Raw genomic sequence first — 24,874 nt, forward strand, 5'->3', positions numbered from 1 at the left:
CCTCCTTATCAGGAGACCTTGGCTGAGACACATTTTGATCTCTCCACTGAGACCTCCTTATGGGGCGGGCCTTGACCAAGACACTTTTCTCCACTATGACTCAGTTTTTTCACTCACAGCCTTTCCTCTAGTCCCCTTGTTCATAAAATGGCAGGAACCTTTTATTCCAGGCTCCTCAGCAGTAAGACAATTTCCTCTACCTGTACTACCTGTCATTTGATTGACCCTTGCTCAGTGCCATTCTACGGGGAGTGGGGGTTTGGAACAGTGAGGAGTGGGCACTGTTTTCCTACTTGCCTTTTTTGGCCTCTCGCCGCTTATCACAGTAAGTAAATAAAGATTTGATTGTTACTTTCATTTTGGCTCACTGTCTTAAAACCTTTCCAGCTTGGTGCAGGGATACTGCTAAACATCCTACAACGCACATAACAGCCTCCCACAATGAATTAACTGGTCCAAAATACCAACACTGCTGAGGCTTTGGGGAAATCTGACCCCATCACCAGCTCTAGGGCCAATAAGTTCATAGAATTCTCCTGGTGAATGTTATTCATCCAGAAAGTGGACAAATAACCAAATAAGTTAGCCCAATCACACTGAAGATGACTTACTATTCCATGGTTGAAGGAGAATTTTCCTCAATTTCTGTTGTGCTGGACATGAACAAGGCAACATGAAGCCACTGGCAACCATCTTGTGAACATGACGGAAAACAACTTTGGGAAAAAGTTTATTCTATGCTAGAGGAAACAGGGAGAGAACCTAGGCCCTTGATGACATGACTGATAGAACGGTGGCTGAAGCTCACCATCTTTGGACCTTCAGAAATGTTTAACAGTGAATTTCCTTATGATTTTAAGTTAATTTCAATTGGAGTTTTTCCTACTTGCAATGAAAAGTATTCTTTTACAAAAAGATAAACTAAATAAGCAATAAAAACAAAATATAACTAAAAGCAAAGATATATTACATATAAATAAATACAATTAGACTATACTAATAAATGAAATAAGATACTAAAATAGAATCACAAAGCAAAACCCAATATATAGTAAGTTAAAATAAAATACCTAAATAAATCAACACTATAAAAAAATAAAAGGATGAATAAGGGTATATCAGGCAAATGCAAGCCAAAATAAAACAGGTCATAATCTTAATATCTGACATTTCAAAAGCATCCATTGAGGAAAAAAAATATTGTTATAATGGCAAAGGTAAAACTCACAATGGAAATTTAACAGTTGTGAATTCATTTGCAACAGAAAACAGCCACATACTGTACAGAAAAAAAGTAAAGTAAAAACCACAGATAATAAGAGGAGAACTCAACAGTAATCTGTAAGTGGAGAGTTTAACTTACCTCTCTCTCAAGTCATGACTAAGCATGTGGATCAAAGGAAAAGGCTATAGAAAATCTAAATAATATCTTTAATCAGGATATAATATATATATAGTATAAAACAATAAAGAGATTTTGTATAGTCCTCCATTCTCTGAAAATAGAGACTAGATCTTCCCCAAAAATTGACCCATGTAAAGAAAACTTTACATGCCAATAGTTTGGTACCCAGGATTCCATACAAAGGGACAGCTGTTTCTACTTGGACTCCTTATCACAAGAGACTCCTTCAGAAGGAGTGTAAAAATTGTTCCCATGGGCAAGAATGCTGCTATTTGTGGTAGCACCAGGTACAGAGAAAGAGAATTAGAGAGAGGCTAGAGAGGGAACTGCTGGGACATCACAGAAGTGACCCCAACCTGACCAAGAATAGTATGGCTGCCTACACTGTCCAGATAATAAGGCAAGGGTAAACTGACAGAAAACTAATGAATGCTTTATGTAAGGCAAACTTTGATAAGCACACAAGTAAAGATTGAGAACTTTTTACCGAAGTATGAACACAAAACAAAAAAGTAAAATCTTAGTTCAAACTGGCATGGAAATAAATAATAGTGGACGTGCAGGGTAGATCAGAGTCAGCAGAACCTGGAGAAAAATCTAGGTGACCTTGATCAAAAAACTCTTCCTTTGTCTAAAGAGTTTTAACAAGAGAGCTCTTGAAGAAGAACTATCTTTTAACTTTTCTCTCATAATTGCCATCTATCACCCTCTTGCTCTAGGTACGTATATATTAAGCATACTGCCACATGTTCTCTGTTCATTTACTGCCTACCTTCTGCCTCCATTTCCTACACAAAGGAAACATGATATAGAGTGTTCAGCATACTTTTCTCCATAACCCAAGACTGTACAACACCCCCAAAACATTTTCTAGTAGTTAAGAATGGACTACAAGAACTCATTAGAACCAGAGCAGCAGAACCTGCTGGCACTGGACTTCAAGGGCAAAAAATAGGTTTGAGTTCATATGCAGGGTTTTTAAGGGGAAAAGATTGAATAATGCACTATGAAGACTAACAGGCCAGGATAACTGAACAGTACCTCAAGCTGGGCTTTCTCATCTCTTTGCTGGATGGAGGATTAGCTATGAGAAGAAATATCTTCTAGTATTTAAAACAAACAAAAAACACATTTTACAGGGATAGAATCAAGTGAGAAACAGATGCTTCAGTCAAACTTCCATTGAATGGTGATAACTATAATTTCTTTTTGTTTGTTTTGGAAAATGAATCTAAGGTTCTTGCAAATAAAACTGTCCTGTCTACACAGCAGTTATTACCAAGTTTGCCGACTACAGTGAAATCATAGTTTTTGTATATCAATGGAAAAATGTGACTTGCACTGAACTTTCTAGTTAGTTTCTATTGTGACAGCTATGGCCAATACTAAGAAATTTTATCTAATATCTAAGATGAGCATTGTTTAATATTAAAATACTTTTCCTCATTCTACTTTGAAAGTTAAAAGTAAAGGGTCAAAGAAAAGAATAAAAACTTGCCATTTAAGCCATCCTCTGATTCTAGAAATAAATTATTTTAATTCAGTTCCACTTAAAAAATAAAAGCAGTTTCTTGACTCTGACAATGAGCACATTAACCACATTTTCACACACAGAAAGCTTAGGTACATTCAACTGTTTACAAGACATGTCTCCATGTAATACATTTACATTCATGTGAAATATATGAACTTATAGAATTGTATATATTTGTGACTTTTGCATCTGGTACCTTTTAAAATGAACACGTACTATGCTTATTTTCTAAAGTCAATTCATATATGATGATTTAAGGTTAGGAGAGTCTCTACTGAAGGATTTTAATAGCTGCATTCATAAGAGAATTCAATAATTTTTCTAAACATAAGCCTCAAACTAAAGCTTTAGCAATTTAAGTTACCTAACTGGCAATGGATGCAATTCTTATCAGGATGTACTGTTTGGTTTACAGTTTAAGTCATTTCAAGTGGTTTATACAATAATTATTTGTGTATCAGGGGAAAGTAAGCACCAAGGATAATAAATATTTTTTCACAGCATAGATGAAATCACAACGCAATAATCTCAATTTCCCTTCAAAATCTAATCATTTGAAATGAGCATGTATTTCAAATGCTCAATCTTTAAGTTATCTTAGTGAGATCAACTGATATTCTAGAGATAAGAATGGAAATGGTAAAAACAGGCGCTATACATAATATCTACTAACAATGGAATTCAGATACTCTTCTTACATTGATTACCTCCATTCTGGAACTCAGTTTTTTAGATCTAAAAAGAACTCTGAAAATAACTAACATTTATAAACTTGTCAACTGTATCTTAAAAAGAAACTCTAAAGATGTCTTTCTTGCCAATATACAAAGAAAAATTGTCCTGACGAACAAAAGCACCTTATGGTAAGGAAATATATAAAGAAAATATTTTCTACAAATTTATGTGCATAAAGGTATAGTTATCCCAGCTGCATATACAATATTTTAAATAATACACAATAAAAATTCAAATCATAGATTGAAAAAATAACCCATATGCCAATACTCCAGTTATTAAATATTGCAGCATATATGTAATCATAACAATTGGGGAAAAAAAGGTTTCTAATCTATATGGTCAATGAAATCTCTTTGGAAATATGCTTTTTAAAAGTCCCCAGTATGGCCATCAAATTTCAAGCTATAGGTTTTTGCAGCCCAGATGTGATCCTGTGAAAGTGAAAATGTGTACAGAGGCCACCTCACAGGTTCTTCAGCAAACAGCATTACTGTGTGACATTGGCACAGGCCGTCTGGGCTTTCCCATTCCTCTTCTTTACCACAGGCACACAGTAAACATCACATTCAGAACAACAGACCTTTATCACCATAAGTTTTGCTACTCATAAAATGCTAATAAACATTGTTTTAAACATTTCCAGATCATGACAAAGGCCTTACCTGAATATATACAAAGAATTCTCTAGATGTCATATATCTTTAAATTAATACAGAGATGTATAAGGAGACACAAATTACTTGCTTTGATACTTTTCAGTCAAGGTTTATTATGTGTCTCTTTCTACTGAACACGTGATTCTTTATAAGTATAATGAGTTCCAGCTTCTGCTAAGAAGATTTCATTTTTTTTTCGCAGTGTTTTTTTTGTGTTCATGCATTTCTGTTTTGCTACTCACACCCTTTTTCCGAGATGAGGTATTGGGAACAACCATACTAGAAGGTCCGCTGGGAGCTATACATAAAAAGAAAAACTACTGTTTAGATTTTCACAAGCAATCCAAGTTCAGATAATACAAAATAATCAACAGAAGTTCAAATAACATAAAACAAACTTCTCTTTTTCCCTGCATTCTTCCTGGGAAACTCATTTATTCCATCATTTTTAATTAACATCTAATGTCCTAACAACCTTCAAATTTATACTTCTGGTCCAGACCTTTTCCCTTACCTCAAGATCTGTATATCCTGTACATCCTACTACAAACCTCTATATAGATATTTGACAGGAAATATAAACTTACCATGTTTAAAATGGAACTCATCATTTTCCCTATAAACATCTATTTTCTTCAGTATCTCCTATCTCACCACTATCTAAAAAGCTGAAAGATTAAAGAACTAGAAACATTCTTGACTTGGGAATCACCCTTTTATATCCAAACCAACATCAAGCCCAATGAGTTATCAAAAAGTTATTCTAAGCCAGGTTACACTTTTGTATGGATGGGTAAGTTCCTGCCAGACCAATCCTCCTCCTGCAGGTAACAAGTATAAGTGCAGGATAAAATATGAAAAAAACAACTACCTGAAGACATTGAAGAGTGAACAAAAGCAGGCATATACTAGAAAAGAATCAATATTTGGAAGAAGGGAACAACATGGAGTTAGTCTTACGTGCCCTTTTTAAAAAAGCTTTAGGCTTAAGGACAGGATCCAGTCTGCCCCATGTGGAATGGCTAAAACTACAACATAAAACTCAGTCCTACTAGCATGAAGAACCAGAAGAAAAGTATTGGGGCAAAAATAGCTGCTTGGAAGTCCAGTGGGGAATCCCAGATCTTTGTGTAAACCCTGATCAAGTGTGTGACTTGAGCAGAGTAAGCTCCTAAGAAGTCCGGCTCAGGCTAAAAGAAGTGAAGTGAAATTTGAGCTGTCAGTCACTTCAGAAGACATAGGTTTGCAATCTGATTTCAGCCAAGGTTAACTCTTTGCTTTAAAAACAATCCAACACTCTTTGGAGGAACATAAGAGAAACAACAGAGTCCAGCGTTTGTCTAGGATACAATCCAAAATTACTTAGTATATGAAAAACAGGAAACAAACCTTCCTTTTTGGGAATGAGAAAATTTATGAGACCAATTCTGAGATCAGCCAGATTAATAGACAAGAATTTTATAGCAATTATTTTAACTATGCTCAAGGACAAAGGAAAATATGCTTATAATGAATAAAAATACAGGAAATCTCTGAAGGGAAAAAAACTACAAAGAAGAATCAAAACAAATGTCTAAAACTAAAGAATAAACATATGAAATAAAATTTCACTGGATGGGTTTAACAGAAGAATAGAGATGACAGGTAAAAGTGACTATCAACCAGGATTTTATTACCAAAAAAAAAAGTCCTAAGCATGCCGCAGTCAGACTTCTGAGAACCAAAGATAAAGGGAAAACACTGAAAGCTGGCAGAGAAAAATAATCCATTAACCCATTGCATACATAGGAACAACCAATTCAAATTAACAAAGACTTCTCATCAGAAACAAGGGGAATGACAAGACAGTGGAACAACATCCTTAAAATGCTGAAAGAAAAAACTTTCTTCCCAAATTCTCTGTCCAGCAAAACTACCTTTCAAGAATGAAGGTAAAATAAAGATTCTTTTTTTTTTTTTTTTTGCGGTACACGGGCCTCTCACTGTTGTGGCCTCTCCCATAGCGGAGCACAGGCTCCGGACGCGCAGGCTCAGCGGCCATGGCTCACGGGCCCAGCCACTCCATGGCATGTTGGATCTTCCCGGACCGGGTCATGAACCCATGTCCCATGCATCGGCAGGCGGACTCTCAACCACTGCGCCACCAGGGAAGCCCAAAATAAAGATTATTTTTCACATATAGTAACAGATCTGAAGTATAAGAAATGGTAAATAGATTCAGGTTGAAGGTAAATGAAACCAGATGGAAACAAACACTTAAAAGAAGAAATAAAGAACATTAAAAATAGCAAATGTGTGGATAATTAAAGACTTCTTTCTCTTTTTAATTTCTTTAAAATACATATGACTCTTTAAAGCAATTATCATAACATTGTACTGTAGCCTTTATAATACATGTGGAAGTAACACATATGGGAAACTATGTGTAAAAGATGGCAAGAAGGGAAGGTAAACACACCTATACAGTTGGAAGGTTTCTACATTTTACGTTAAGTGGCACAAAATTGACTCGAAGTAGACCATGAAAAGCCAGAAATGTGTATTTACTGCTACCAATAAAAGAATAATGCAAAAAGGTATAGCTAAAAAGCCAATAGATAAGTTAAAATGAAATTCTAAAAAATACTGAATTAATAAAAAAAAACAAGAAGGAAAGAATAAAGGACTAATAATCAGAAGGAATAAACAGAAAATATAATAAAAGAGTAGACCTAACTCAACCATATCGATAATTATATTAAATGTTAATGGACTATAAACACTAACTATAAGGCACATATTGTTAGAATGGCCTTTTTAAAAAGCCAAATATATGCTGTCTAAAAAAGATCCCCTTAAATATGAAGACAGTTTGGTTAAAAAAAATATACACATGCATGAAGACCTAAATAGCCATTTCTTCAAAGAAGACATACAGATGATCAATAGGCAAATGAAAAGATGCTCATCATTGCTCATTATTAGAGAAATGCAAATCAAAACTACAATGAAGTACCACCTCACACTGGTCAGAATGGCCATCATTAAAAAGTCTACAAATTACAAGTGCTAGTGAGGGTGTGGAGAAAAGGGAACCCTCCTACACTGATGGTGGGAATGTAAACTGGCACAGCCACTATGGAAAACAGTTTGGAGGTTCCTCAAAAAAACTAAAAATAGAGTTACCATATGATCCAGCAATCCCATTCCTGGGCATATGTCCAGAAAAAACTATAATTCAAAAAGATACATGCACCCCTATGTTCATAGCAGCACTATTTACGATAGCCAAGACATGGAAACAACCTAAATGCCCATCGACAGATGAATGGATAAAGAAGATATGGTATATATATACAATGGAATACTACTCAGCCACAAAAAGAATGAAATAATGCCACTTGCAGCAACATGGATGGACCTAGAGATTATCACACTAAGTGAAGTAAGTCAGAAAGACAAATACCATATGATATCACTTATATGTAGAATCTAAAATATGACATAAATGAACTTATCTACAAAACAGAAACAGACTCACAGATATAGAGAACAGACCTGTGATTGCCAAGGGGGAGGGTGGGTGGGGGAGGGATGGATTGGGGGTTTGGGATTAGCAGATGTAAACTATTATATATAGAATGGATAAACAACAAGGTCCTACTTTAAATTAAAGCACAGGGAACTATATTCAATATCCTGTAATAAACCAGAATGGAAAAGAATATGAAAAAGTATATACATATAAAACTGAAACACTTTGCTGTACAGCAGATATTTACACAACATTGTAAATCAACTATACTTCAATAAAATAAATTATATATATATATATATATATATTATATATATATAGTCTCCCAATGAGACACTCTTGGATTTTGACTGCTATTCTGTTGATCTCCCTATATATATATACACCATGCATACAGTAGTCATAAGAAAGCTGAAGTAGCTAAATTCACATTAGATAAAATAAACTTTAAGACAAAGCATTACTAGAAATCAAAGAGGGAAATTTCATGATGATATTGGGGCAATACATTAGGAAGTCATAACAATCAAATGTGTATGCACCTAATAACAGGGTTTCAAAATTCACAAAGTAAAAACTGACCAAATTAAAGAGGGAAGCAGACAATTCCACAATTGTGAGTAGAAACTGCTCTCTAAGCAACTGCTAGAACAATCAGAACCTCCTCTCCCTTGTACGTGTTGCCATCCCCCAAAATGGTAAATACGCAGAAGATCTGAGTAACATTATCAACAATCTTGACCTAATGGATACTTACAGAACGCTACATCAATAAACTATGGAATAATTCTTTTTTAGTGTACTTGGTACATTTATTATGCATCTAAAACATAGAGAACAATGCACCATGATTCAAAGAGTATTCAGGTCTTAGGTCTACTGACTACTAGCTACATGAACAGGGACAAGTCATAACCTCTCTGCAACTTTCTTCATCTGTAATGGGCAACAACACAATCAAATATGCCAAGTAAAAACAGAAAAAAGCTGATAAAACATAGCTGAATTTGGTAGTTACAGCACCAGACTCAGAATGGAGAGATTAAAATACTCTAAGGAAAGAGAAAAAAAAAATCTTTCAAACAAAATGACTAAAGTGATGCCTCGGCTCAAGAGAAAAGCAAAAGAAGACAAGACAGACCATAAATCAGTTTGGAAAAGTATGAGTATGAAATATATTTTATTAACATATGTGAGGGAAAGGGGGGATAATTAATGGAGAAAAAAAACCCCAAATATGTAAATAGGCTACAATAACAGAGTTCCTAGAGTCTAATGATCCTATTTAAAAACAGATCTTTACATCTACAAAGCAAGCTATTATTACTCCTCTAATTGCTGTATATATATATATATATATATATTTTTTTTTTTTTTGCGGTACGCGGGGCTCTCACTGCTGTGGCCTCTCGCGTTGCGGAGCACAAGCTCCAGACGCACAGGCTCAGCGGCAACTGCTCACGGGCCCAGCCGCTCCGCGGCATGTGGGATCTTCCTGGCGGACTCTCAACCACCGCGCCACCAGGGAAGCCCCTCTAATTGCTATATATATATATATTTTTTTAATTGCTATACTGAATCCACAAATTCACACACACTCCTAACCTGGTTTGCTGCTTGCTTTAGTACTCTTTATGGTAGCTGCTGGCATTGGGAGGATCTTTGCAGGTGTATATGTATTTAAAGATACTTTTCTTCTTATTATTGGACTGGAACGTGAAGCTGAAGAGGCTGGAAAAAACAAACAAACAAACCCAACATGGTAATTCAATAATTTTCTAACAATTCTATCAAATCTAAACTAACTAGATTACAAATAATTAAATCAGATTGTCTTCTAACATCACCCAGATGAGATTTATCTTCAAGCAAAAGAAATTTAAAGATTTTTTTTTCTTTCTAATTAAGGTGGGGAGATTGAGAGGTGTGAAAAGGACAAGTAGGTACAATTCTTAAGTATAAAGTCCTCTGGGAAAGGATAGGCTGGAGTGGGGGAGCTATTAGCATGACCTTTTGGGTTCCTAAACAAAGGGAGTTAAGGAGATAACAAAAGACCGATTTGCCTATTACTGCAATTTTGGAAGAGGACCTGATAGCAATAAACACTGTGTCTCTGAAAAATCAATATGTGGGCCAATTATGGCAAATGTGCCTTTGGTGGTTGATACCTACACTGAATGAATATAAATTTCACTGGCAGAAGATCGAAGTAGCCACTAATAAAATAATACACAAGTGATTTAAAAGTGCCTAAAACATCCTATAAAGCACCACATCGTTACTTAGCTCTTTTCTGCTTGCATTTTTTATCCTATTATAACTTCCACCTCTAACTTATCCAATTAGTATTCTCACACCTTTTCCACCAACCTGATATTGTCAGTGCCTCATTGTAAGCAATCTACTAGTTACCACAAAATTAATTTTGTCCTAGGTGAGAAAAAAATCTGTGAATGACAGATACTAACAATGTCTTCTCCCTTGTTATGAATGCCACAAATTCAGTATAGTTCTATATTATGTTACTTCCTTGACAATCCAGGGCATTAAGTATAAATTACATAAATATATTGTGATTACTAAATATTTATTCTGCAGTTACACTATAAAATACAGGATTCAGATATTTCCATCATAATTGGAACCCTATTTTCTTTAATCAAAGAGAATGGAAAAACCATATACTTTAGGAGACCTGGGTTTTAGTCTTGCTTGAGCACTAACTGGTTAATTTCCTCAATGGTGTCTCTTAAGTTTTTCTCTTAAAACAGTAAGCTTTTCTCAAATGAAATCTTAAATAAAACAGATTAAAGCAGAGACTCTGATTGAAGCAACCACAGAAGACACAGGCCTAATCACTCAGCATCCTTCTCTTCCTCATGGAACTTCCTAAAGCTCTTGGGAATATAGTTTGAAGACCAATGAATTAGATTAACTCTAAGGTTTATCCAACTCTATGAAATGCATTAACTATATTTACTTTCTCATCTAGTTCCCTTAGTAAGTAATGGAATGAAATTTTAAGAGAACTAGAGGGGTTGGGGTACAACTTGTTTCCATAATATAGAGAAGAGTTAATGAGAACTAGAAAAGGAATTTAATATTTCATTTCATTAATATACCTCCATAATACACTCTGAGGAACTGAATTCACTAACCACAGAAATGAAGCCATCATAAGGTAGCAATGCCACAGCATAAACATTCAAAGATTATCTTTTTGTAAATATTCCACCAAAATTCTCTTTCCAAAACAGATGTCATTACTGCTACTTTACCTTTAAGTCATTTACTGAAGATCTAAATTCAAAGCAGCTTAATGCCTACCCTAAATTCTTATTTACTAATTACAGTCTTTCTTTAATCTCTATTTTAAGATTATAAATCCCTGACCCAGGGAAGCATTGAAATGTCAAGTATAAAGAAGGGTAAAAGAGAAAATGAGAATTTATTTATTCAGGTTGTCTACTGTGTTCTGAGGAGCAGCACTGTCCATTCTATCAGCTAACAGAGAATATAAAAGGAAGAACATCCTTCAGTTTCCTGACTTTGACTTTATAGCTTGCAGGTTATTTCATGTGGAGTATTATCAATTCTCAGAATCAGACACATTCACATGTACATTTAAAACTGAAACCTACTTCCCCAAACCATTCCTAAAGTGAAATATTTTAGAACATTCACACCAAGATACCTCTCCATTACCCTTAATGGTTAAAAGCTGACCTCTACCACCAGATGTGAAAGAGAAAGGCAAAAATGCAGGGGGCATTGTTTGGACAGAATACACTGAATAGAACTCTGTAGAGTAATACATTGTGGTTCCCCAGGAAAGGGAAGAGAGTAACAGCAACACACGAAAGTGGCTTTCATCCCAAGACCTCCAATTTCATTCTTGGGAAAAACATATTTACAACATTCTCCTACAAAAAGGAGTTGGTATACATAGAAAGTTCGCACCTTTCCTAAGATATGACTAGGACTAGCAAGACTTTTAACTCTAAGCAGAGCATTCTCTTCCAGAATGAATGCTTCCTAAACTGGAAATTCCAATGTGTCAAAGGATCCTACAGAGCTGAAAATGACAACAGCCAGCTGACTTCTCACATCTAAAAAGGTAGCCCTGAACATTTCCCAAACTGAAGTCCCTCAGAATAGTTCTACATGATGTTTAAATGCATTACCAAAAAAAGTGTTTTCTCAGCAAGTAAGTTCTGGAAAATGTGGGTATATAGTTTTCTTTATAGAAAGAAGAACCTTAGCTGTTTATATGCTGATGAAACTACACCTCTTGAAAGGGAGGTGGGATATAATAAAGTTTCCAAAACTTACTTAGCCACAAACCCTTTTTTTTTTTTTACACGGAGGAATTAACCTCTTCAGAATATTTTCTGCAGAACACAATTTAAAAAACTGTTGTCCTAATTTGCTCTCTTTAGTTAAGGGCTCTTTCTGAGTCTATATGACTGCTCATCAAAAGTGGTGAAGGGATGGGCATGTGGCATGTGTAGGTTAATATAGACTGATGTTTTGTCATTTTAAAAAAGCTTATTATAAAATGACATACAATAGGAATGTGAAAATAAGACCATGACTCTATATTACATGTTGCTGATTTTATTGCTGGGTCTTAGATTTTTTCCCCCCTTTCTGTAAAAAAAAAAAAAAAAAAAAACTTTGCGGAAGAGTCAAGACAACAGCTTGGTACACTGCATATTACACCAAAGAATTCTAAATAATGTTCTTCTCTTTCTCTCCTAAAATTCTATTTACTATCACTATTGAATTTATGTTTTTATAATTATTTTTATATTCAGATAATCTCTATTGCCTAAAAATCAAATAATAATAATAATTTTCCTACAAATTTCAGGGGTCTTCTGTGGAACTTCACTTGATGGAGAAGCAATGGAAGCAAGAAATTCATCCACCTGCTTTAAAGACAGGGCATTGTGAAGAGTTTCTAGAGGACAAATAGATGGCACCATCGAATACAATTCAAAGCCTGAGGGGAAAAAAACAAAAACAAAAACAAGAGTTGGATATCTTAAAAATCATTAATTAAAAAGGAAGACCATTGCTTAGAACTAGACAGTTTAGGTCTTTTCAATCTATCACATGCAAACACACGAAATCTCTGAAGTCATGACACCAGATGCTATGCAGTATGGGGTTGGATCAGAATGTGACAAAGATTTCATTTTAAATGTAACCACATAGTACAGCACGCACACAATTTCATTCTCTATTTTGGTAAAATCTAAGAATAATACTTAAAGAAAAAAACCTGGGGGAATAATAAACAGAGAAAAATACAGGTTTTTTAGTTTTTACTTTTTAGAATCAGGTCTATTTGATAGGTGAATAAGCTGATGTCATAATGTGTCCCTGATGCCAGAATGCTAAAGGTAACTTCTTGTTGAAAAACAATTAAGCAATTACTTGTGAAGAGTGATTTTAAATACTTTTCTAGTCATAACCAGGCCAATAATACTCTCTAGTGTGACCCCAAAATAACATCCATTCATTTACGCTGAAATTAAAATTCCAAAACATATTTCACCTACCTTTATTGAATTAACACAATAATTCTATTGTTGGAAATTGCTAGCTGAGTGAAGTCAGGCCAAGTAAAAAGCAATACAAAATACAAATATGTTTGCATTCAACAATGGCACAGGAATACAAAAATTTCATGAAACAAACCATGCAGATATGTATTAATACCATCAGTGAAATAAAAGCACTTAAATATACAGTTTTTTTTTTAACAAACAGGACATAGGTTATTCACTTTTTATAAATATTGCCTACTTTATTCAACTGAATGGCTTTTAAAATTGCTTTTATATACAACTAAAATAACATGTCTTTCTGCATGTACTTTTTCAAAAATTTAAACTAGTTTTCCTCCAAAAGAAATACTTTTAATGTTTAGTTTCTACATAAAGTCTAATATTCTTAACTTAAAAGTAAAAATTAATTAAACTCAAATAGACTGGAAAACTCTGCTTCAATAGGCATGTACTCATTTTAACACTGACTGATATTTATTTAATTTTGGGAGAAAATACTGACCCAAGAACTGTCTAATTCTTAGTTGCAATAGGGAAACTGGTTAAAAGAGAATCTATCTTTCGATGAAAACAACAAATCCTTTGATTAACAAAACTGGTATGTTTGATTTTCAGGTGCAAACCAAAGCATGACAGGACATTACATATACTTAAAACAAAACAAAACTATAATACCATAACAGCAGCTAAAGCACCTAAGTTAAGCACTAAAGAAATTAGGCTTCCACAAGTACTACATTTCTTTAAAAGTACAAGATTCATGCAAATAAGCGCAAACCCTTTCCTTGCATTATGCTAAACTTAATACTGTGGCTTTTTTATCCTTTCCTCAGAATGTTTCTAAGTCTTTTGTAACAACTATTTTCTTGCACTTGCCTGTTAGATTTTATAACAGGCAAATGACAATATAATCAAGCCCCTTTGGACTACATCTTTTTCCATCTATCCTTAGTAAACTTTTTCTTTAATGCACAGTGAAAGGGTTAACGCAGCAGTTTAAAAAGCCACCCTGCTGTCATGTTTAGAAGCTATAAAAACATACCACTGGAGCCTAGAAATTCCACAGAGGAAACGGACCAGCACCTATTGAGGTATAGGTGTTCTGCACAGAGGCCCAGAAAATAAGGTAAAGCACTGTCAGGAGATACTTGTTTCACCATGTTCTTTGAACTAAAGATGAAGGGGAGGGGTAAGTCCATAATATGTGTTAAGATGGAAAAAACATGAAAGTTAAGGAAAAGAAAAAGAAAGAGTCAAATGACAACTCATAGGACAGATAAGACAACACAGCATAAAAAAGAAAATTTGAAACCCAAAAGAAATATTTATAGAATTGAAAGGGATGCATTTTATATGCATCAAGTCACACAATGTGTGGAAAATCCACATTTTTTAAAAAGTCTAAACCAAAAGAATATAAAATACTCTATTTTCTGTTAAACTTAACAAAAGCTTTTTTATTTTTAAGCTTCAGTAAACAAAGATTTCTCCTATATAAAACTTGCAATACTGGCTATAAACACACAAGCATTTTGTATAAAAACTATAGTCAGTCTTAAATCTTCAATGTCTCTTCTTTAGAAGTTTGTGACTTCGGTTTTCCTTGTGACTTAGGTTTTTCTTGTGACTTTGGTTTTTCTTCTAAGAAGTTCTTATGCATGTGGTTTCTTTAGAAGCTGCAGCTGTATCAAATAAGGATCTTTTTCTTCAAAAAGTAGCATTTAAACAGCTACAATGGAGGGAAAGCACATTTAGCTTTAAGGCTAAATTTTCACTTGTTGAGGATTAGATCTTCTTACTCCACCTTCAAGAAGTATTAGTGCACTGTTAACTTAGGTGTGCTGTTAAAGGATCCAGAAGGAGAAGAATGACTAAAACTTGTGTTCAATCCCTGAGCTTCATAATAGTTTCTGAAAGACCTGACTTGAGTTTTTGAAAGACTTACTTACAATTAAAAAGAAAAATAATTGCATGGATAAAAACAACTTCATTCCGAATAAAAGCAAAAACGTGTATGTTTTCTTTTAAATTCTTTGATTCTGAGTTATTTAAAAATGATTAGTAAATATTCCCTCTTGTCCCACATGAAAAGAGCTCTATGTAAGAAAGCTGTAATAGTGCAAAATTCAGCTTATAAATAATGGCCACAAAACCTTCCTGTTCAGCCTCAAAAACTGAATTTAATTGAACTGGTTGACTAGATTTTTAGCCTAGTCTTCTTCCTATCAGGAGCCCTCCAAATTCTAACAAAAAGCAATGATACCCCCCCCCAAAATTGGTTGCTCGACAGCAGCAAACCATATTGCCACATGAGGACAAAGTGAATGCTGAATGAAGTTTTCAGAGTGCTCCAGACCAAGTTGGGTTTTGCTTTAGACAGCCAGGGATAAATAATGTTACACAGTGAAACCTGCATCCCCTGGTTCCCAAGAAGTTTTCAAAGACACATCTCATTTGGCTATTTGACAAGTGTGGTTCTGTATTTTTGTTAAATAGCTCAATGAAACAACCATGTAATCATGGTTGGGAGAATTGGAAGATTGGGATTGACCTATATACACTAATATGTATAAAATAGATAACTAATAAGAACCTGCTGTATAAAAAAATAAAATTCAAAAAAAAGAAAATTAGAAAGAAAAACACATTAAAATTATTAAGAATTAAAAAGAAAATAAATAATACTAATTGTATTTTTTAAATTACGTAGATTGATCACTTGAGAAATCAGAAGGAATTTTTAGGTGCTAATTAAGTATTAAAACTCATCATCATTGTGGTCATTTAAAAGTTTGATGAGTAGTGCTAAATTATTGTGTAAATTACAGATGAAACGGAGCTAGACAGTATCAATATTTTGGGTGAATAATAAGTTAGAATTGTATGCCAATTGAAATTAAGGACTGAAAAATGAATGATACTGTATACCCCACATATTTTGAAACAGAAGAAAAATAAAAAAGGGTGAAGCAGGGGATTATCTTTTAAAATAAAAGCAAAACGTACCATTGGTTGGGTGTCGAGCAAATGAGATAGAAAACCTTTTAACAGCAGAACCGCGTGTGGCGTCTGAGAAAGAGAAAAACAGGTACCTGAAATTCGTAACAGCTACCAAAAGAAGGACACTTAAAAAAAGAGGAGGAAAAACAAATATATAAGGAGGTTAGAATTAGGTGACATGCAGAAGGGATGGTGAGAGAGGGAAATAAGCCAAAAACTGGTTAAAAGAAGTAAATGGCTTGATGATAGAGGCAAAGTGTTTAACGAAATATACAAAAGAAAGAAAAGCAGGATGAGCTGGCAATTCTGGGAAAGCCATGTTTTACTGAGTAAAATAAATTTGTGGATACATGAGAAAAAGTTTCAAATAAAGCTAATTCAGAAAGGGCTAATAAACACTCCTATTAACAAAAGGGGCAAGCTTCTGTGAGCCTCAAGAGATGTTCTGAATACTATAATTTAAGGTGTATTAACAGTAATGAGAGGATTTCCTTCTACTAGGGGTCCTAAAATATTCTCATCTTATGTTTATTCTTATAAAAATATTGCCAATATGATATTTTCTTCTACTTATAAACATTCCATTCACTTTATTTATTTAGATCAATACTAGTAAATAAAATAAGGTTTAATAATGAACAAACGTTTAAAAGATCAAAGAAAGATTTACTCTTTATAATATGGCTTATCAACTATTTAAAAGAATAATACACATGATGTAGTTCTAAATTTCATATTTCAGTGAATTACTCACTGAACAGGTACTGTAAGTCTAACTACAATTAACTGTTTGATGAAACATGGACCCAAGTAATGAATAACAGAGCACTGATAGTCACTTAGGCAAAGGGTGCTAGGATTCCACTTGTATCAGTCAGTGGCCTTAGGCTTGCCTTTGAGAAATATCGTATGCTCATGGGTGTGTGCATGGGTGTAGGTATGAATCTGTGTGTGCATGTGTGCACATACCATCTATGCAGCCAGAAGAGGTCAGCTTTTTACGATGAGTACGAGCATAATCCTGTAGGTTAGGTGCGCTTGAAGAACCCCCGAGCACCGAGGTGCTAAACAGGCCCGCACAGTGAGACCCTGATGGGAGTTAGAGAAAATACATACAACAACGGGTGTTCTTCTATTCACATTGGGAATTCATGCAGCATGCAATAACATGGCTCTTACCACACATATTTGGCAGTGCCCTGAACAGGCTCACAATTCACTTTTAATGTCAACTTAATATAATCACCACCACCATTTATCATATGTATAAATGGAGGCATTTTACACTGGAGAAAATGTTCTTTGAGGAAAACAATATGCCCACACAATAATTAGACATATACATATTAAAAAGAACGCTATCATAAAAATTAATTTAGGATGATAAGGAATTCTGTCAATCAATTTGCATGAGCAGGCCATATAAAAAAACTTCTCCTAGCATAAATTAAATCATACTAAATCAATATTTTTGAATGTATATCTGTAAATGAAGAAGCTTTCCTGATGCCCTTGAATTTGAGTCATCAATATCTATTATGAAATTTGTGAGAAGACCAGGTGAAACAATTCCTTTTAAGTGGTCATTCAGGCTTAAATCACTCTAAATTCCTAATACTTAAATGATTTAAGATCTTAATTAATAAGACCCCAGTCTAATGCTTAACTTGTAGTAAAAGTCTTTATACCCAAGTAAAACTTTTACCACTGGGTAAGGATTAATAAATTTTATCAGATACATTATGATATATAAAGAAAGGAGTAATATATATACATATATATAATATGTATATATGTATATATATACACACACACATATATATATACATATATATATACACATACACACGTGCGTGTGTATGTGTATCTGGCAAGACACTGTGGGAATATCAAAAGTATCAATTAACATATATGTAATTAAAGAGAGATTTTTCAAGTATGTTGGCATCAATGGACAGTTCATAAACTTAGTATAGAGATCATAGTACATACATAGTCAAAACACAATGAAATTTATTTATACTGTTATTAAACTGATTTAGACAACTATTTACAGAAAATAATATGTCATTATCTCATGCAGTTTATCTATCATGAGCTTAAAACTAAAATAAGTTTAGAAAGGTCTTTTTTAATGTTGCTTTGCTTGAGTATTAGCAAAGAAACAATTATGTTCTATAGGTCAATGAAGAATTAACATTGTCACTGTACATCAGTTTTGCTTTGGGTTTCCTTAAGAGATGACCAAAACCGAAAGGATAACTAATATACCCAGATAGGGTTTGAAACACTACCCACTTAAAAATTTTTTTAATCAGAATAGTAGATTCTTTTTGTATGCGATAGCATATTTTCATCTTTATCAGCTGGGAAAAATGAAGTTTCCTTCCTAAATTAAAACATGTTGGGATTTTAACTTATAGAATACAAGATTAAAAATGAGCACTACCAATTAGACTAAGTAGTTTACATTATGGGCATTCAAAAGGGTTATGAAACAAAATTAATGCTATTTCGTATTTATTTCATCAAAACTTTATATCTTGAGCTTTATGACTCAACATTTCTGAATTAGTGTATGTTAAATAACAACTAAAGCATAGCATTTGGTCATGCTTTCACCTCTGAAGAGTTTTACATGTGTGCAAAATAGTGAGTTTAAGGTTTGGAATACAACTTCCTTTAGACCACATACCTACAGTAGGGTTCTGCTTCTGTTCTACAAGAGTTCGTGGTGTTCGCAAATAATTAGCATTTTCAGATACAACCTGCACAAGGAAAGCAAAATAAATGAACTAAAACAGTAAAATAAATTTAAAAATCCATACTTCATTTGCAGCCTGTTCCAGACAGACAAAGGTTAATAAGCTGTATGATAAATATTAGTAGAAATACACAAATTATGAAAGATCATGCAAGATCCCCTTCTGAAGGGTCCATTTCATATGAGGTCCTTGCAATGAAGTGGTGCGAAGCAGGCATTCAGAATTAAATATCATGTATGAAACAAGACAGATGAAAAGAAACAATTAATAGACAATTAATAGACAATTAATAATTTCACTCTCTCTTAAAAGAAGCCAAATGCCCACTCTTAAACGGCTCCTGTATTTGAAGGGGGGAAAAACAATCACAAACAAAAGAAAGGACAGACAGACTGTTGAGATCACCATACAATTACTGATCCATGCACAGGCTTTATCAGAGTAACCTTTAAATATTCACAGCCTTAATGGATACCATAATCCCTTTTCCTATAATCAATGCATTATATTTCCAAAAGGAAATTGCTGAAGTTCTCGGAAAAGTCATGTGTATGAGCAGACCTTCCATTGTGAAAAAACAAAAAAACTAAAAAAACCCATAGTATTTTAAGTTTCCAAATGTCATCACAAAAAGTCCTTCTGAAGTAATTTTATTTTGACCCCTTTTGTTGGGACATATTGTTGATGGGCACATATACATTGTCCCCTTTTATCTTAAAGAGAGCATTAAGATATTATACAACTGAAAAAAACCCATACTGTATGTAATTATTAGATACTTCCAGATAATAGAAAGCGAGGGAGAGAACCATCAGTATTAGATGTATCCTGCTAATTAACACAGGGCCACATAAATTTTGATATTTAAAAAAATGTTCACATTCTCAGCAAATTCCAAATGGAATCTATTTTTCAATTATGGGGGAAAAGGTTATTAAATTTTCTTATCATCAAATTATGTAATTTCATTTCTGAATGTTTTAAAGAACAAATAAGTCAAAAAAGATTTCTTTACATTAAAAAAATTTTAATTAACAAGTTAAAGTTCCAGGAGTATAAAATTTATTGACTAATTTTAAAATCCTGGATATTTAACCGCCCCCCCCCGAGTAAAAATGCTAAACACATGCAATGTTTTCCCCTCAAATATTGTGAGACATTACAAGCATTTTTAAGTGAATTCAAAATTTAAAAACAGAAGGATTTACTCTGATGTAAAACATAAGGGATTAGATGTCCTCAAAGACAGTTGTTTGTTGCTCTGAATGAGGGGAGGAAAAATGTTTAATGAAGTAAAGTTTAAAAACCTGTTGCCATGAGCCAAAAATACTGGATGTGAAAGCCAATGATTTGGGGGAGACAGGGGAAGAAGTGATTTGTTCCCCTGATCTGCGTCTTCGACGCCCAGTACCCACACCACTGGTGTAATGCAGCCAGGTACCAGTACCCTCTGGGCTAGACACACTCAGGGGGCTCTCTTCCTGGAAGTGAGAAAGGGGCAAAAAAAAAAAAAAAAAAAAAAAAAAGCAGAGCATGCAAAGTTAGATACAACAGAGCCAAATGATCAGAAAGAAAAAAAAATACAGTTTGCATTTGTTTATCAATTTTTAAAAAACTATTAAACAGTAATTTGGGAGCCAAATATTTTAATATTTGAGAAATTGATAGGAATAAGTTATAAATCTAATTGTAAGTAATAATGATTATGAGAATTACATTACTATCTTAAATACACAAAATATTTATACTGCTTAATAGTTGTCACTTCCCTCTTAGAACTTGAAAGATTTTAACAATTTTTTATCTTAGCAATGTTAAAAATACGATATTCAAGAGGTTTTATGCTATACTGGGCAAACTTTTCAACCCAAAGCACTAAAGAATCCTGCAAAGGGTTAAAGAGACTTCATTGTATATATGTATGAAAGGAAATCTGCCTGCCAGACAAAAAAAATTAGAGATCATAAGATGGAGGATTCAAATTGCACTTGTTTACACTTTCAAGCTATCTATTTATTTACCCCCTCCAAAGATTATTTATAGAGTTCAGTAGGCAAAACATGCAGCAAACATTCGCATTTTACATGTTTGCATGTTCAGGTTTCAGACAGTGAGGACAGAGTAAAATCTACTTGCACAAAATGAAGAGAATAGTCTTTTTCTCTGTATGTCTTTTGGAAGTACAAACTTCTGATATCCATGGAGATGATGGACGCTGGAAAAAGTCTTCAAGGTTTTACTTGAATAATTTACCTTATGGAAGTAAAAGTTTAGCATGGCATAGAAATAATCTCTTGAAAGCAACTATTTAAGTATTTACGAGAAAAAGGTTTATAAATGTGTTCTGCGTTTTAAGAGTTAACAAAGGGCAGTGATTTTGTTGAAGATTTCACAAATACAGATGAGGTGCAAAATGAAGACTCGGAATACGTTTGACTGTATCAGTGTTACAGACTTCTTCTGGAGTTCAGAAAAAAGGTTTAATGGTGAAATTCTGAACAGTCTGATGAATTGCAGATTGCTTTGTTCAACACCAAAATCACTGCCCTCACACAAATGGTATTTTAGGTTACATTAATAAATGTCAATTCCCAACTTTCTGAAATTAAAGATAACTGAACATAACCCCAGGTTTCTCATTCTTAAATTAAGCTATAATAGAATAATCCCAAATTCTACAATTGTTAATCATCCTCTTTTATACTGGACTGGCCAAAAGAGTGCAGGAAAACCCCGAACGAACTTTTTGGCCAAGCCATAATTAACTTAAAATATCCCATTCACGGGAACTCTAACTAGTATACATTTTCCACTGTAAAATTACAACAATCTATTTTATCGAGATGTTTTTCCATACATCATTGTCAAATTGGGACACATATATTTGAAATTTGAGAATCAAAAGCACATATGTTTGTATAATTTGGGGCTATAGAAATGAGCATAATTCTCATTTGTTGGTGTTTATGTTCTTAGCAACTGCTAGATGTTATACCTAACTCTTAAGATTTGGCATATTTAATCATTAACAAAAAATATTTTTTTAACTTAAAAGTCGATGGTTCTTCCTATCTTATACTTTTACTTGAGCATTTAGAAAACATTTTTAAGCACTGATCGCAAATCAGTGCTGGGGGAATCATCCTATAGAGAATATAAATAACCCAAAAAGAAGGTATTCAGAGTATAAAAATGTATACAGATGTTAAAGATTTACTTAAACTTTATTCCAACTGCTCAACTTTCCTTTTAAATATTATTTTAGTAGTTATTTAAATGTTATTTTGTTAGTGAGCATAAGAATTAGCCTAAGTTATTTAATTACAGACCTTAATACAAAGGTAAATTTTTCAACCATAGCATCAAATTTTCAAATTCCTATACTGACTTTTGCAATCAGGTTAACAATTCAGAATTTCACATCTTAATCTACAGTGTCATTGGAATCAGTTGTTGCCGAAGCATCTCTGGCAATTCCTCACTACTTTTAACCAAAAATTATTCCTGATCCATTATATCAGACTTTTAAAAAAGTTCTTTATTAGAATAACCTAAAGTGACAAGAAAATAATGGATCAAGTCTTCAAAAGGCCTTATTTTACTACTTCTATTCAACTTTGCTATGAAAACTATAAAGCTCCAAATTCTAAAATTAATCTTCGTATTTTCTAACTGCCTCTATATTTTAAAAAATTTATGTGAAAAATAAAGTTGAAAATTAAAAATCTGTTAGGTTCCCAAGCTTGATAATTAAAGCTGTATTTTCTTTTCTGTTTTATTAAAATATAGTTAGTTTACTTCATAAAAAACATGCTCTGATATATACTTACTTCATTTGCAGCCATCTTCCTAGATCTTGGAAGTGGAGACTTCCTGTGTATATGAATTGGCTCTGATACCATAGGTTTAAACAATATCACAGCTCGATCAACCTCATCTTTTTTAGAAGTATGTGGCTCATCATCACTATCAATTTTAAAAGATCTCCTGCCTTCATTCTGTGCAGAAAGAATATAACATAATAAAATTCAGATAAAACAAATCAATCTCTTCAGATGAACAAATTCAACCACCAACTGATGTAGTCACTTGCAGTACATATACAAGTTTGTTTATTCAAGTAAATTAATAATTGAATTCTTACGAAAGCCTAGTATTATTCTGGATATTGTAAGACAGATGACAGAGTTCCTGACTTCAAGAAATACATACTCTTTGGATAAATTAAACCATAAAACGACAATAAAGAGCCATATAAAATGAAGTACTTAATTAAATTTCATCCAATACCCAAATAAATAAGCAATAATAATAAATGACAGTAAGAAAAAAGAGATCAGTTTTGTTACCAGTAATGCCATCAACTCAACCACAAACTGAAACAGTATCTGAAGTTATAAATTTTAGAAAATTCAAACTCTATGCCAAATATTTCCAACAAATGTGATGACTGCATACTTAAATAACCATTTGATGACTCACTGAATATTTAGTGAGTATGTACCATGTGCCAAGACACAGATGAATAAGATACTGTCCCAAATTATAAGAATCTCACAGTATAGTACAGAAAACAGATACGTTTAGAAAAGTTACACTAAATATCCATCTAAATAGAATGGGTAGGGCTTCCCTGGTGGCGCAGTGGTTAAGAATCTGCCTGCCGGGCTTCCCTGGTGGTGCAGTGGTTGAGAGTCCGCCTGCCGATGCAGGGGACACGGGTTCGTGCCTCGGTCCGGGAAGATTCCCACATGCCGCGGAGCAACTAAACCTGTGTGCCACAACTACTGAAGCCCAGACATCTAGAGCCCGTGCTCCACAACAAGAGAAGCCACTGCAATGAGAAGCCCACACACCACAACGAAGAGTCACCCCTGCTCGCCACAACTAGGGAAAGCCCGCGCACAGCAACGAAGACCCAACGCAGCCAAAAATAAATAAATAAAATAAATAAATTTAAAAATAAATAAACAGGACGGATAAATTGGGTAAATTACACAAAAACACACATTTTAAAGCACTAAGAATGGGCAAACTAAAACTAATTACATCAATGAATCTTACGAACGTACGTTAGCTAAAAGAAGCCAAGCAGAAGTACATAAAAACCTTCATCAAACTAGGGGGTATAGAAAATAAAGATAAACTTCTTCAACCAGGTAAGGGATATCTAAAAACTTGAAACAATCATCACAATTAATAAATCACTGGAAGACAAGAGTGCCCACCATCACTAAATCTATTCAACATTTTGCTGGACATTTGTCATCATTCACAGATATGATCATATAAAATTCAAATGACTCTATGGATAAATTATTAGAATGAATAAACAGCGTGCAGTAAGGTTGTTAGTTATAAAATCTCTATATAAAAATGAGTTAAAATTCAATATGAAAATAGCAAACAGAAAATGAAATTTAAATAAGCCATTTATGATAACATAAAGAATTTAGGAATTACTCTGACAAAGAAAATACAAGACATTAAAAAAAGTCTTACTTTTATCAAGAACATATAAAGAATAGCTCACTAAGTTAAGAGCTGTATACCAAGTCCTTGGACTAGAAGATTCAATTCTGTAAAAGTGTTATTTCTCTCAACACTGATCTGCAGAGTTTATGTAATTTCAATCAAAATTCCAAAAAGTTCACTTTGAAACATGACCTTTTTTTTTTTTTTTTTT

The 24,874-nt window shown here is 33.6% G+C and overlaps 1 protein-coding gene across 3 annotated transcripts in view; it reads right to left on the reverse strand.

The window, feature by feature from the left end:
* Window positions 1-4,518: 4,518 nt before the first annotated feature.
* Window positions 4,519-24,874, reverse strand: part of PPIP5K2 (diphosphoinositol pentakisphosphate kinase 2) — a 67,120-nt gene continuing 46,764 nt past the window's right edge. The window contains exons 23-31 of one of the 3 annotated variants that reach the window (XM_007449903.1): window positions 23,019-23,186; window positions 20,496-20,669; window positions 19,119-19,191; window positions 17,393-17,512; window positions 16,430-16,492; window positions 14,466-14,525; window positions 12,712-12,852; window positions 9,453-9,578; window positions 4,519-4,631 (exon numbers count right to left, since the gene is read on the reverse strand). In XM_007449903.1, the coding sequence (XP_007449965.1) occupies window positions 4,519-4,631; window positions 9,453-9,578; window positions 12,712-12,852; window positions 14,466-14,525; window positions 16,430-16,492; window positions 17,393-17,512; window positions 19,119-19,191; window positions 20,496-20,669; window positions 23,019-23,186 (1,038 nt within the window). The remainder of the gene's footprint in view (window positions 4,632-9,452; window positions 9,579-12,711; window positions 12,853-14,465; window positions 14,526-16,429; window positions 16,493-17,392; window positions 17,513-19,118; window positions 19,192-20,495; window positions 20,670-23,018; window positions 23,187-24,874) is intronic. The other 2 variants (XM_007449904.1, XM_007449905.1) reach the window with 2 other exon arrangements.

This window comes from Lipotes vexillifer, unplaced genomic scaffold (genome assembly GCF_000442215.2).
Source record: "Lipotes vexillifer unplaced genomic scaffold, Lipotes_vexillifer_v1.1 scaffold742, whole genome shotgun sequence".
Taxonomy (NCBI): domain Eukaryota; kingdom Metazoa; phylum Chordata; class Mammalia; order Artiodactyla; family Lipotidae; genus Lipotes; species Lipotes vexillifer.